This window comes from Cyrtonyx montezumae, unplaced genomic scaffold (assembly GCF_038088225.1).
Source record: "Cyrtonyx montezumae isolate F1298 unplaced genomic scaffold, pur_monq_1.0 scaffold_24, whole genome shotgun sequence".
Classification (NCBI taxonomy): domain Eukaryota; kingdom Metazoa; phylum Chordata; class Aves; order Galliformes; family Odontophoridae; genus Cyrtonyx; species Cyrtonyx montezumae.
In genome coordinates this window covers 11378744-11392601 of record NW_027071981.1, presented here as the reverse complement: position 1 = coordinate 11392601, position 13858 = coordinate 11378744, and the positions used below count along the sequence as shown (strand labels likewise).

The 13858-nt window shown below is 37.0% G+C and overlaps 1 protein-coding gene across 8 annotated transcripts in view; it reads right to left on the bottom strand.

The window, feature by feature from the left end:
* CDC42BPA (CDC42 binding protein kinase alpha) overlaps positions 1-13858 on the bottom strand; it is a 155088-nt gene that overhangs the window by 73120 nt on the left and 68110 nt on the right. For all 8 annotated transcript variants that reach the window (XR_010622409.1, XR_010622408.1, XM_065739676.1 and 5 more), the window contains 2 exons: positions 1201-1294; positions 249-449 (listed from right to left, as the gene is read on the bottom strand). Coding sequence is in view for 6 of the 8 variants with exons in the window: in XM_065739676.1 (XP_065595748.1) it covers positions 249-449; positions 1201-1294 (295 nt within the window). In the remaining 2 variants the exon portion in view is untranslated. The remainder of the gene's footprint in view (positions 1-248; positions 450-1200; positions 1295-13858) is intronic.

The window sequence follows — 13858 nt, the reverse complement described above, 5'->3', positions numbered from 1 at the left end:
AAGACTTTCTCCAGTGAGTGAATTAACAGTCATTTTGCTACATCCAGACTTTTAATTTTGAGCTGCTTTATCCTAAAGGAAGTCCATCTGCAAACCATAACTATAAACTCTCTGTATAGGAACATTTTATGGTAATGAACATTAACAGAATTATTCCATGAAGAATTAATTTCAAAATATGCCTCCAAGTTACCATACTACTAATTAAAATTAGCTTAGAGAGAGAGAGACAGAGAAAATGCACTAACTTTGTGGTTCATTATTTTCCCATAGGTCTCCACCAAGGACTCAGCATAAAAGGGTGTTTCTCCATAAAGCATTTCATACATGCAAACGCCTAGGGACCACCAGTCACACTCGGGCCCATACTTCCCTTTTCCATCTTCCATGGCCTGCAAAATTTCTGGAGAGATGTAGTCTGGAGTCCCAACAGCTACTGAAGACTGAACCTGTACAAGTTACATTTCCAAGACTATGATCAGCTTCCATCATTATAGACACTAGTGTTTGTGGCAACACGTTTAAATTTAGCTTAATGTTCTAGTCATAACAATAACACCAAAACACACACACAAAAAGGCTTCTAAATTTATAACAGAATATTAAAGCATTCAAAACACCTCATAAAGAAGCATCCCAAGGATACACTTTTGAAAAACTCAGAGAAACAGAGAACAAAATGCCAAAACTTAGGCTACAGTTATTATTCATTAATTATATTTTATGTAATCACACAAATTAAATCTTTTTAACACTCTTGGGCATGATTTACACCACTGGTTTTACATTCTATTCACACCTTCTAGATACTGTGCAAGTTTTAATATACTACTGAAACATGATGATGATACGCAAATTGTATCTTGTTCTGCTTATACAAAAGATTCCATTTCCAGTAAAAAATTAGAGCTTAGAGCTCAAAGCTGCTCATTCATGATTCATCAACAAACACCTACTCAGTATGGATAATGCAGCATCCCTTTATTAATGAATTAACTATACGCTTCTAAAAAGCTTTTAAAATACAGTAAATCCAAACAGCACACAGTCATATGTTGAGCTGAGGTTAGTTGCAAACTAATACCACTATAATTCTATTAGATTTAGAATACTCCACTTTTTCAATTTAATAACATGTATTTGAGTGCCTAGAAAAGGACTGAGGAAAAATGGGTTTAGGAATATATCACTCTAATTTACCGTTCCATCTTCCATAAGTTTCAGACAAGAACCAAAATCTGCTAATCTAATGTGGCCATTCATATCCATCAAGATGTTGTCTGGTTTAATATCCCTGAGGAAAAAAAAAAAAAAACACATTTCAAAATTAGTACAAAAATCTACTGCATAATATATATCTCAATCATCAACTCTAACACTCATCATTCAAAAACAAAAACAAAAAAACTCAGCAGATGATAGACAATCACATTATGTAAGAAAATCTACACCAAGGATGTTTCTTGATAGGACTTGTACTTGTAGATCAAATCAAATAGTGTACGTTAACTGTAGTAAGAGTTGTGCAGTCCAAATCCTCTCATCTTTCACTGGTAGATTAAACTCACACACACTCCACTAGACAACTGACTGTGGGAAAGTATCTATGTTCTCTTACTTACCAGAGGGAGTTTTATTGTTCAACTTATAAACTAAGTTCAAATGTTGAAATTCTTTTTTTTCTCTAAGGTACCAAGTTTCAATTTTAAAAATATGCTGAATTTACATTTACCCTCATCTAAAAAATTCAAAGGTAAATTGTTACTGTATGGATAAAGAACGACAAATATTTTTACACTTAACAGTTATTTTTATGACGTAAGAACAACCCCCCTAAAACAAACAGAATGCAAGTTCTAGCTTTACTCATACACAATAAAACGTATAAATGAATTTAATCAAATTATTTACAGACAGATTTACAAATATTCACAAGTGAAGATATTCTCAAAATCACAGCAAAGTCTTTTTTTGATCACCCAGCTCCAAACCACGCCCATGGTGATTTCACCAGCTCAGGCTGCCCAGGGCCCCATCCAACCTGGCCTGCAGTGCCTCCAGGCATGGGGCACCCACAGCTCTGGCAGTAGTGTCAGGGCCTCACCACCCTATAGGTAAAGAGTTTTTTCCTAACACCTAACCTAAATTTTCCCTCTTCTAATTTAAAGCTCTTACCCCTTCTTCTATCACTAGATTCACTGATAAAGGATTCCCTCCCCAGCTTTCCATGGCTTTCATGGCTTACGCTCTTTCCATATCAATTAAGCCAGTAGTTTTCTAACAGGCTTTTACTCCAATAAAGATTTTCACATATATTTCCATATGCAATAATTCACATCTTGCATCTGGCACAGACTCAAATCCTGATTCACTCCTGACTTTAAAAACCTATTTCACAAAGGCAGAGCTACACCTTGCTTCTTTTTTCCTGTCTCTTCAAAGCCATATTTTTTTAATAACTAAGATCTGACTAAGGCACCAGACTACCCATATTTCACATGCAGTTGGCTGAGGAGGTGTGGCTCTGTTTAGTGCTGAAGCTGCAGTCCTCCCATTCTCCGTGCTCTCCACTGTCACACTCACCAGAACTGACAGCATGCAGAAGACAGAGGAAAGTGACAAGCAGAGCTGGAACATGCCAGCATGTCCCAGGTAACAAGCAATGTGCTACTCTGCATCTCTCTTGATTCAGTGCCTAATAATTAGTCTTGTGACTTGAAAAACAGATACTACAGAGCTTAAAGAACAGAGCAGCTATCACCTCTAACACACTCAATCTTTTTATTTGAGTATAGATAATATTTCTGATATTTCAGGTTCCCTCATGTAACCAGGCCAATGTCTAAAATTCTTATGCAATTAAAGGTAAGAAAAACCAATGCACTGTTAACAAATCTAACTCAGAACTCAGCTTCTGATCTGCGATCTACCATTAACTCTTGGACTTGCATATATTGACACCAAAATGTTAAAAGTAGGAGATAAAAGCTCACTTCCAAAACTCAAAGAAAGTAGGCAGTGGCCCAATTTTAGCTTCCTTATAAAAACGAACGAACATTTATAAAACAACAACAAAATACTGCTTACAAAACTAAACTTCCACATCTTGCACAGTGACAACATTTTGTTACAAAGTTAATCATAAAAATTAATGAAGAGCATTCTCCAGATAACCTTCTTCCACTTGATTTTTGATGACACTGAATATGCCTCCAGATTGAGATACTTTATTTTAGTGACCTATTGAAAACATGTTCCTAAATGAAAACAAACATGTGCTGTTGAGACCTCTGGAAATCTAACTTCAGCTTAAAATATTTCATAAAAACATGCATTAAGTTCCTTTTAGAAGCTGGGCCTAGTTCAAGCCAAACAAAAATAGGAGTCACCTTCGGGGCTCCATTTATCCATGCTCTTTTAATATATTCCTAAGAGAAATAATAATAGTGATTATTATAATAAAATCAATCTGTCTCCCCCCTACCTCAACTCACTAAGCAGCAAACAACAATAAAAAGCTCCCTCTATTGTCTGCGCTATGCAAAAACAAAACTGCAAACAGTGAAAGCACTCAGAGGAACAGGTACTTCTTGCACAGCAACATTTGTAAGACTCAGCAATAACTCTGAAGGTGTCATTTTTACAGTTATGAAAAAAGCCCAACTTAATTCTTACTAATTCTTTTCAGCACTTACAACAAAACATATGGGTTTTGAACTACTGTTCTGAATTCAGCTGAAATACACTAGTCAAATAGTTTGAAGGCAAGAATTGCTGGCACCTGCCGAGCAGAGTGGGCCGTAAGCAAAGCTAGCAAAATTATCAGCCCCAGCTGGGAACAAGGAAGGGGAGTAATTATTGCCAGGGTAACTGAAGAGTTAGAAGGAGGTAACTATGAGGGAAAACATCATCATAAAACCTGCATCTCCACTAAGCCTGCAGTTGTTAGATGCCATTAAAGTTGTGTAATGGAATCTATTCCAAAAATTCATCTATAATTATTCTTTACTCACGATTTTTGTTCTGAAGGTATTTGGTACCTCTCTTTTGGTCAGAACTCATCCTTCTGTTCTAAACAGAGGATGGTCTTTCCTTATGTTCCTTGGCTTATCCCAGCTTCCTTATTGTATGCAGTAGAGTTATGCTTCTACCTCAGCTATAATCCTATTCCTATCACCCTCTGCCTCCTAAATACATCTTAGAACTTGAGATGCCTGCTCCTCCACTCCAATTCTATTCATCCACTGTCAGTTTCTTCACCCCTTAGTTCTAGTCTCCCCTGTGTGTACACATCAACTTTTTTTCTCTCGTTATAGATCACATCAGTCAGTATTTTGTATGGTCACTTCTCAGATTCCTTTCCCATTCCCATTGGCTTCCTATTTCTCCAATCCTTATTTCCTCTTTCATCATCATCATTTTGTTCTGCTGCACAGGAATCTTCTCTGGCACTGAAAGGAAGAGTACTATTGATTCTTACAGAGCAAACATAAAGCAAAAAATACCCTAAAATTACAGGACCCAAAACTACACATTTATTTCAAACTCATAACATCTATTACAGCATAGGAAAAGTTGTAACCTTATATACTGCAAGCAGGCATGGCAGGAAGGAGAAGAATGTAAATTTATCCATGACTCAAGGAAGAGTCTATCACGAATTTCAGTAGTATCTCAGAGCAAAAGAATTTCTTAAAAAACTTAAAAGGTTTTTTTGTTGTTGTTGTTGTTCCCCATTTGTAAACTACCCAAGAAAAAGCAATACATGCTTCCTAATCTCATTCCTGGAAAGAGATGATGCTGCTTCAGGTAGATACTCAGAATTAAAAACTCCAGAGCAAGTATCTAAAACTTGTCAGAATTATATAGTTTAGAGTAATGTGGTTTAGTGAATAAATCACTAGACTGAATCTCAACAGCAAAAGTTACTAGGTGACTGCAGATGAACTATTACTATATCCCTCAAAGTCAACACTAGTGCTCAGGCAGGCCATCTGAGTAAAGGGCTATGGAGCCCTAACATTGTAATAACACTGTAACTAGTTTGCTGCAGGCTAAGAAAAAGGTCTTGTCACTCGAAATAGGAAATAATTCCCTTTTAGTAAACATAAGCATTTGAAAGCCATTTTATGAAAGGGATTTATAGTGGGAACAAACACAGAACTTGAGGACTTGCTCTGACCTAAAGAGACCTTAACCACATTCTAGAAAGTCACAGACTGTTCAGCACTACTCTTGATGGCCACACCATGAGAAGCCTGATGTACACCAGGGGCAGGTTGCTACAGTTAGATTCAGTACACAGCAAATCTGTTGCACAAGTTCTTCAGAAAGTACACCACAGTGAATTGCAGGGCTGTGGGTATCCAGCGTACTCGAATAAATCCTTCTATCAAACTGTTGGCAGCATTCTCATCAGAGGATGTGATCTGAGCAAAAGCTGCTTTCTGCTTTGTTTTGTTTTCAACATGAGTGGCATCTCAACCTCAAAGGAGCCAGAAGTCTAGAGAAATCAACCTTTTAACTGTTTCTTACTCTTTTTTTTTTTCTTTTAGCTGATTTGGCCCTGATTTTATGAGAAAATCAGCGCTGTATAGCAGCTTGGACAAACTGATGTATTTGTATACCATGCAGACTTTCATTATTTGCTTCTGTTCAGTTGACAAATGCTTCAGGAACAGCCAGTTTGGGTGATACTGGCAACTTCACTTGTACAAAAAATGGAAGTGTGGAGGCTTCTGATAGAAATGGACAAATCTTCAAAAAGTCATTCCTCAAACTTCATAATACTGCCTGGTTTAATAAGAGAAGCTTTTCATTCTTCAGATTGCCTTCTTTATACAGATGACTTCATTGAACTCCCTTTAAAACAAGTTTACTTTCTTAAGCCATAATCAAAACCCAAACATTTTACATAGGAACTGCGTTAATATAAACAAAATTCTAAAATGAGACTATTGCAGACATTTGGATTATTGCCATTTATTTTGATTTCTCTGTTAATAAGTGTAGAATTTCACTTGTTCAGTAAGACTCATGACAAAGCACTCCCTCTGAGACTTGCAAAACCCATAGCACATTCCAGTTACAGAACAAATAACGTGAATGCATTTTTTTTTTCCCGGATTCATTTCTGATATTAAATTGTGAGGTCCTGTATATTGCAATTGAGGCTGGATGATCGACTGAAGCTCTTTCCAACATGGATTATCTGATGACTGAGATTTCAAAGTATAGATGAACATCAGGAACAGATATACCTCTCTGAATCACTTAATCATTGAAGAACTTGCAATCAGTGAGGACCACTCTTCTCACTAACTGTACAGTAATGACACAGAACGCGCTGGGTTTCTGTTACTCATTTGCACTTTATTTACCTCTTATTTTCAAAACAAAAATAATCAGATAGAAATGGAGGAAAAGGTGAACCCTCTTCTGTAACTAATACAAACAGAAGGCAGTCAGATGAGGCAAGAATAGAGGACATGCCCTCCTCAGGCTAAACACTTCAAGTGCTAATGGACTGTCTTCACAAACACAGATGAGCTCTTTAAAAATGCACTAGAATTAAAATGACAATAAAAGTATAGTGGGTTTCTAAATTCGCAGTCAGCTAAGCCTGAAGAAAGAAATGGGCTTGTCTGAAATGGAAGGAGTAATTAGATAGCAGAGCTACTAGTATGTTTTAAGGCACTGGCTAAGAAAGTGATAATATGGAGAACAAAAAAATTTTTTAATTGATAACAGTAGAAAAATACAGAAACGGATTCACTCTTCAGAAGAGATCACACACTCTAAGATGTAATCTTGAGAGCAGTATAAAATGTTATATCAAATTACTTTCAGATGAACAGCATCTTTTTCACGTTATCAATGAAAACCAAAATAAAGCAGATGAAAAATAGACCAGACAACTGATTACACAATAAACTGTATGTTCATTATGCATGCAAGAGAATTCTCTTAAAGCATAAACCAATAAGTTAAAAGCAAACATCAGTGGTTATTGTTATCTATTCCTTAAGGAGAGCTATCTCTCTGCCAAGTTACCTCCACAAAAATAAAAATAAAAAATCCAACATCAGGATTTTACTGTCAAAATTCCTGGACTTTTTATCCAAAATTCCTTCAATGCACAGGGTTATTCTTAGCCAGGACAGGTTTTGCAAACAGCTTATTTCAATCTCTTCTGTTCTTTCAGACAAGCTTCTCTTCCACACCCCTTTTCACACAGAAATGATACAACCATGATAAAAAAAAAAGAAGACATTTGTTTTTGGCAGCATTTCAATGAAATGAGAAAATTTGGTGCCTGTGAAATTTTTCTTAAGGTATTCAGCATTTTAATACTTGCAATGCCTGCTTCAGATACGCAGAGTGAAGCAAGCAGTCACCTTCCATCAAGAACACTAGTCAACTGTTCATTTTTTCAGTCACATCTACAGCCACTGATGTCCAGGAGCTGATTTCTATTTTCCATTACAGCCAGCCAGGTTATATCAAAGCTGCCATAGTCTGACAACTGAACTTTATCTACATTCTAGTGAGCAAAACTAGAAATATGCTCCATCTGGCAGAAAGACCAACGAGCACTGAGCCAAATTAGATTCAGACAGTTGGCAGTTATTCTTTAGTAATCCCAATAAGATAGGCTGCACAAGATAACACCCTGAGAATATGGAACACGCTGTACTTCATTAACTGTTCCTCTTAATCAAGACTCTACTGCGCCTTCTCCTAAACAGACACTCCCCCACTTTGGGTGGAATCCAGAAAGCATTTATTTTCTATCGATTTCAAAATAATTTAAATAACTCTGATTACGACCTTATAATTTGCATAGCACCCAAACAGTTGCATCATGTTTGTATACTAAACAAAACCTGCTTCACGTGAAGCTGACAAACTAAAGCTTTAAACTGAAAATGATACAGTGGATGTGTACGTAGCTGAAGTCTATAGGAACAGTCAAAGACAAAACACTTCAGGATGTATGTCTTAATAAGCAAAGAAACCACATAAAGAGAAAAAAAAGAAATGCTATGAGCAATTGTATTTCAAACTTGCAGTGAGATGGTTCTGGGTTGCTTTTTTCCTTAAACTATATAATAATATTGTAAAACTCCTTTGTTTACACATAGTCTTGATAATAAATCATTATGTATGTGTTGTTCCAGAAACATCCAGTAATTCACCTCTGTTAAAACAATCTCACTACTCTCGGAAGCAGGAGATTCATCTAAATCTCATTAAACCCAGTGGACAGACTCCCATCAATTACTAGGACAGCTCAACAAAAGCAGGATGATAAAAGTTTAGATCTGGTATACGATCATTCTTACTGATCAGTCTGTGTAGCTTTATACTTACACCGCTGCACACTCTAAGCAAGATTTAGTCTTAGTCATACAACAAAACTAAACAAAACAATGTACAAATCAAGGTTTCAAGTTCTAGATGCAGCACGTGCATTACCCAAAACTCTCACTGACAACACGTATACGTGAATTATATCAGTGTGCTTACTTCAGCATTTAGGTGTTCACTGTTTACCATCTATAAGACATAATTAGGAACTGAACCTGATGTTCTTTAGTGTAAGACTACACTTTCTGAGAAAGCACATTTTTCAATACTTAAACCCAACTGGGAGAAATCATCTCATTTTTAGTGGATGTAGAAGCTCCTAATTTCCTCTGTTAGTGTAGAGTATTTAGATTACATTCTTACAACATGCAATGCGAAGACTGAAAGCACTGAGTGTGGGCAATGCAAGTAGTAAAGAATTTAAACTCCACTGAAAGATTCTTAAGCTAGACATGAGAAAGCACTTTCATAATAATGACAGTAACACACTGCAACAAATTGCTTAGGGAAATTTCATCATATCCATCCCTGTGTTGTTTTTTAAAGAACCGGTTAGACAAATATCTTTCAAGAACAGTTTCACTCTGATTTCATCTCGCCTTGGAGCAGTGGAAAACTATCAACCTCTCCAAGTCCTTTCTCTTTCCTCTGCTGTTCTACATTGATCTGATTTCTGCCACTCAGACAAGTCTTCTGGACACAATGCAGAATTTAGCTGAACGTATCCAATACACTTCAAGCATTTCCAAATGCTTACAAAGGAAATAACAACAATCAACAAGGAATGTATACATCAGCCAACACATACGCATCTTCAGTTTGTTCAGGCACTGATACACATTCCTGAACACTTGAACTTGCTGGAGTTACTGGTTTATAACTAAACACTCTGCTACAATAACACTACAATGTCACAGCATTTCTTTTTTTTAACCTAGGAACAATACCTCCCTATGACCATTGTGTATATGTGCTTGCTTTAAAATAACGGTCATCCCAAATATGACAACAGTTCAAGAATAAGGATAATTATTTTTAGAAACTGCCTAGTTCCACTTGTTTTTCTTCTTCTCAAAAAATAAATAACTTGAAAAATTCCTTTTGATAAGCAGCTACATAATCCTTGCAGCTATTACTTTTCATCTAAAATGCTTATCAACTGTCAGAACCAGACAGCCAGGGAAAAAACTCTCACATTCAGGCTAAATACCATCATTCTGCTGAGGATTTAGATATCCTATCAAGGTAAAGTCTCTTGCACATCTAACCATTATTTCCATTGTCTCGTCAATTTTACAGACTGAAACCAGAAAGACAGTGTGTCATTTCAGAAACATTTTAAATGCAGTACCTTACAATGCTGATTTATAGATATTATTTTAAACAGCTATGAAATGAAAGTTTAAGTTGTAGGCATTACTAGAAAAACATTTCCTTATGGCAGACAATCACAGGCAAAGAAGTTCAGATAGCCAACACGTTCTGGAACTGATAAAGATTCAGATTAAAAAAAATATGGAACTTACATGAAATAGTCTGAATATCAAGCATTGGAACTAGAAGGGGAAAAAATGAAGAAAAAAAGTGGACTAGGATTTTGCAGTAGAACAAGAAAACAGGAGATAAACTTTCTTTTTCAGTTGTTTTGCAGACCCATAAGTTTTTAAAGATGTGTAAACTGATAATGGAAGAAAAAATAGGAACTTAAATCACAATGATACTATATGTATTCAGTTGAAGGATATATACTTTCAAGTTCTATTGGCTTAAGACAGAGCATGCCTTCAGTCTCAGTATTAGTAACCCGAATGTTTCTGCACTCCAAACTCCAGTTCATAGAACTCTCTAAACTTTGCAAGGATACAGCAGATAAACAGGCAAAATTGCCTCAATCGTGTCTTGACATTTAATAGCAGACAGGCTTATGAAATTGGCTCAAATGCAAAATTTCCTTTGCCTGCAAACACAAAATCCGTACTTATCCCACACAGCAATCAAGGTTAGTCTTTGACATTACTGACACTGTGAAAAATAAATGCCGGGAAGACTCGCCCCAAACCATCGGATAATACAAAACAAGTTGCCATCCACACCGCTAATCCTTTGCCTCTGTTTTCTCTGCATAAGAACTCTTGCTTTTATAGAAGACTATTCTAATAAGCATGACTTCAGAGCACAAGTCAGCAGCTGCAGCAGGGCACAGAGTACAAGTCTTCTCGTATCTCAGAAGTATGGTAATCACAAGATCTATGACTGTTGTCTCAAAACAGTCTTTCTTTCACTTAGCAGTTTCAGGAAAAGTTGACACTTGATACTAAGTACTATTAGCAGATTAATATCTGTTTTATTCTGTTGAAACCCAGCATCATCATATGGTTTCTTTCCAACATCAGCAGCATCAGCTATGATAGCAGCTTCCCCTAATACCTCTGGCTTTTCATATCTGAGGACTGTGACTTAAACCTGGCTCAAATGTTAGTCAAATTGAGTCACTGCACAACAAATCATTGCCATTATTAAAAATACAAGATCTGGGGAAGTCTAGGCTGATGAGCCTCACCTTTGTGCCCGGGAAGATCACGGAGCAGATTCTCCTGGAAGCTATGCTAAGGCATACAAAGGGCAAGCCGGTGATACAAAGCAGATTGTGCCTGGCCAATCTGGTGGCCTTCTATGGTGGAGTGACAGCACTGGTGGACAAATGGAAGGCAACAGATGCCATCTACCCAGACTTGAGCAAGGCCTTTGACACGGTCCTGCACCATACCCTTATTTCTAAATTTGAGATAAATGGATTCAAAGGGTAGATTATTCAGTGGATAAAGAGTTGTTTGGATGGTCTCGGCCAGAAGGTTGTGCTCAACATACCTACGTCTGCGTAGAGGCCAATCACAAGTGGTGCCCCCCAGAGATTGATCTTTGGACCAGTGCTGTTCAATATCTTTATCGATGATAAAGACAGTGAGATTGAGAGCACACCCAAGCAAGTCTATTGATGACACAAACCTGAATGGTGCAGCAGGAGGAAGGGATGCCATCCAGAGGGACCTGGATAGCCTTGAAAAGCAGGCACCTGAGAACATAATAAAGTTCAAATAGTAGTGCTGGTGAAGCTGGGTCAGGTTAATCTCAGACGTGTGTAAAGACTGGGTAAAAAACACAACGAGAGAAGCCTTGTGGAGAACTTGTGGGTCCTGGTGGACAAAGAGCAGGACAGGAGCCAGCTACATGGGCTTACTTCCAGGAAAGCCAACAGTACCCTGGGCTGCATCAAAAGGGGGTGGGCAGTGGGGAGAGGGTGGGGATTGTCCCCCTCTGCCCTCATGAGGCCCCATCTAGTGCACTATGTCCAGGCCTGAAGCCCACGGTATGAGAAAGACACGTCAAGTTTACTCTACAGAACCCAAATACTTCCCAGAAGAAGGGTGAAAGCAAAAATTTAATTTATACCTTTATGTCACTAAGTAACTATGCCTACACTGAAAACACAATAATAAGTTAAGAGGTCTCTGTAGAAAAAAAATGATGAGAGGGAATGGATTACTCTGTTAGCCTACACTAGCAGAGCCCTGAAATAAAAAGCAGTGGAAAATGGGTCATGAACTAGAGGTATTATTACAGTAGACTACATAATATTTGAGAAAGAAGTTGAGAAACTTTCATTTACATATTATTGAAGGGAAAAAAAAAACCAACAACAACGAGATTTAATTTCTCCCCCTCCATCTGTTATCTTATAGTTTTCTAATAAATTACTAATACATACAAGTGGAAGACCTAACCGAGGGCATCTCTTAACTTGCCCAGCTGTCACAACGCTTTTTTGGGATCCAAACATTCTGCTTATAGTTTCACACTGCTCAACAGAAAATCCACACTGATTACATTCATCACAGAAAATGACCATTTGAATAAACACTTGAGAGAATGAGAGCCTTCATGTTCAAGGCCAAAGCTGCATGAATACTGAGGGACAACACTAAGCACATAGATAGACTCAGTCTTTAACACAACTTGCTCTTTTTGTGGCAGGCCATTAGGTGGATATGTAAACATATTTGCTAAAAACAAACTGCTTTGTATGAATATAAAAACAACTGACACCAAATTTAAAATACTACGTTTATTTACTTAAGATTTCAGTGTAATTACAACAGAGCACAAGGTAACATGTTTGAACTCTGGGAGCCTCCACTGAAAGTTATTTTGGGGTTTCTGAACTAGATTCTTTTGTATCCTTCTACACTTTTTTCCTCCAAACTTTAGAAAGAGAAATAAAATGACAACTCAAAAATATTTGAAAAAGACTATTTTTGCTACAGTTTGACAACCCAACTTTATCAGAATTGCGTTTTGGCTTCTAAGGACTAAGTAAACAGATTAAGAACACCACCACCACTGCCAAGCAGCATATTCTAAAGATTAAAAAATTAAAGTCTGCTAAGTAAGGCTAATTCATGTCAAAGCTTTTAGTTTTCTAATAGTATCATGAGTTACTGGAGGGTAAAGAAGTAGAAAGAGTAAGCTCCTTAAGAATGTTATGTCCATCTGTGAGTGCCATCTGCCAAAGAAATCCTGACAGAAGAGGCTAAAGAGGAATCCAGAATATGCCCAGCTGTTATACTGTAAATTACTACCTATACCAGAAAATGTTAGTATGTATTTATAGACAGATAAACGCTTGCTTTTGATTCTTGTTTTGGATAATCTTTGCTCTCTGCATTTCAGTATAACCATACGTTGCCTGAGACACCTGATTGTACTGAATACTTTTAAGAGTAAACTAGACAACATAATCTGAGGGCTTGACTGTTTTTGACACTGACAATCAGAAAACATTTCTTGCATTTTTTTTAATGCACTGATAATACTATCAAAGTAACTCATGAAAGAAATCTCATTATTTATGTGCATCTGTATTGACAAGTGTACTGTGTTTTTTTTATTATCTGTGTTACCTGTAAGCTGAAGCAAGATGCAAATCAATAGAACATTTCTGGGACTGATCAAGAAACAAACTAACCTTCTGGGTCCATACTGCACAGAACAGCAACCCTACACCTTTTTCATCTTCCTTCAGGAATAAATACACAGATAAATGCACCAAAAATTAAGAGAGAAGGGAACGGGAGGTCTGTACAAAAATGAGTTTTGAGATCACTGGATTCCTTTCATTTTCCCAAAGGAAGGAGATACAGTCTTAACACGGGGTTGATTTTATCCCTCTCCCCTCCAGTTACGTGGTGGGCAATAAAAGCCACAACAAAGGTATACAAATATATTAAGGGGAGGAAAGGATACACAGAGGAAAGTACAGTGTACTTTAAAGACATGTAAAACAAAAAACATAGTACAAAAAACCCAAAGTAATGATTTCTTATTCTTGAGTTATGTGAAGTAAACTCTAGAGGCTAAAGTAATAATAATAAACATGTTTACAATTGGAAGTATGTACAGCACACATTTGCTACTGCTGTTGCAACTACAC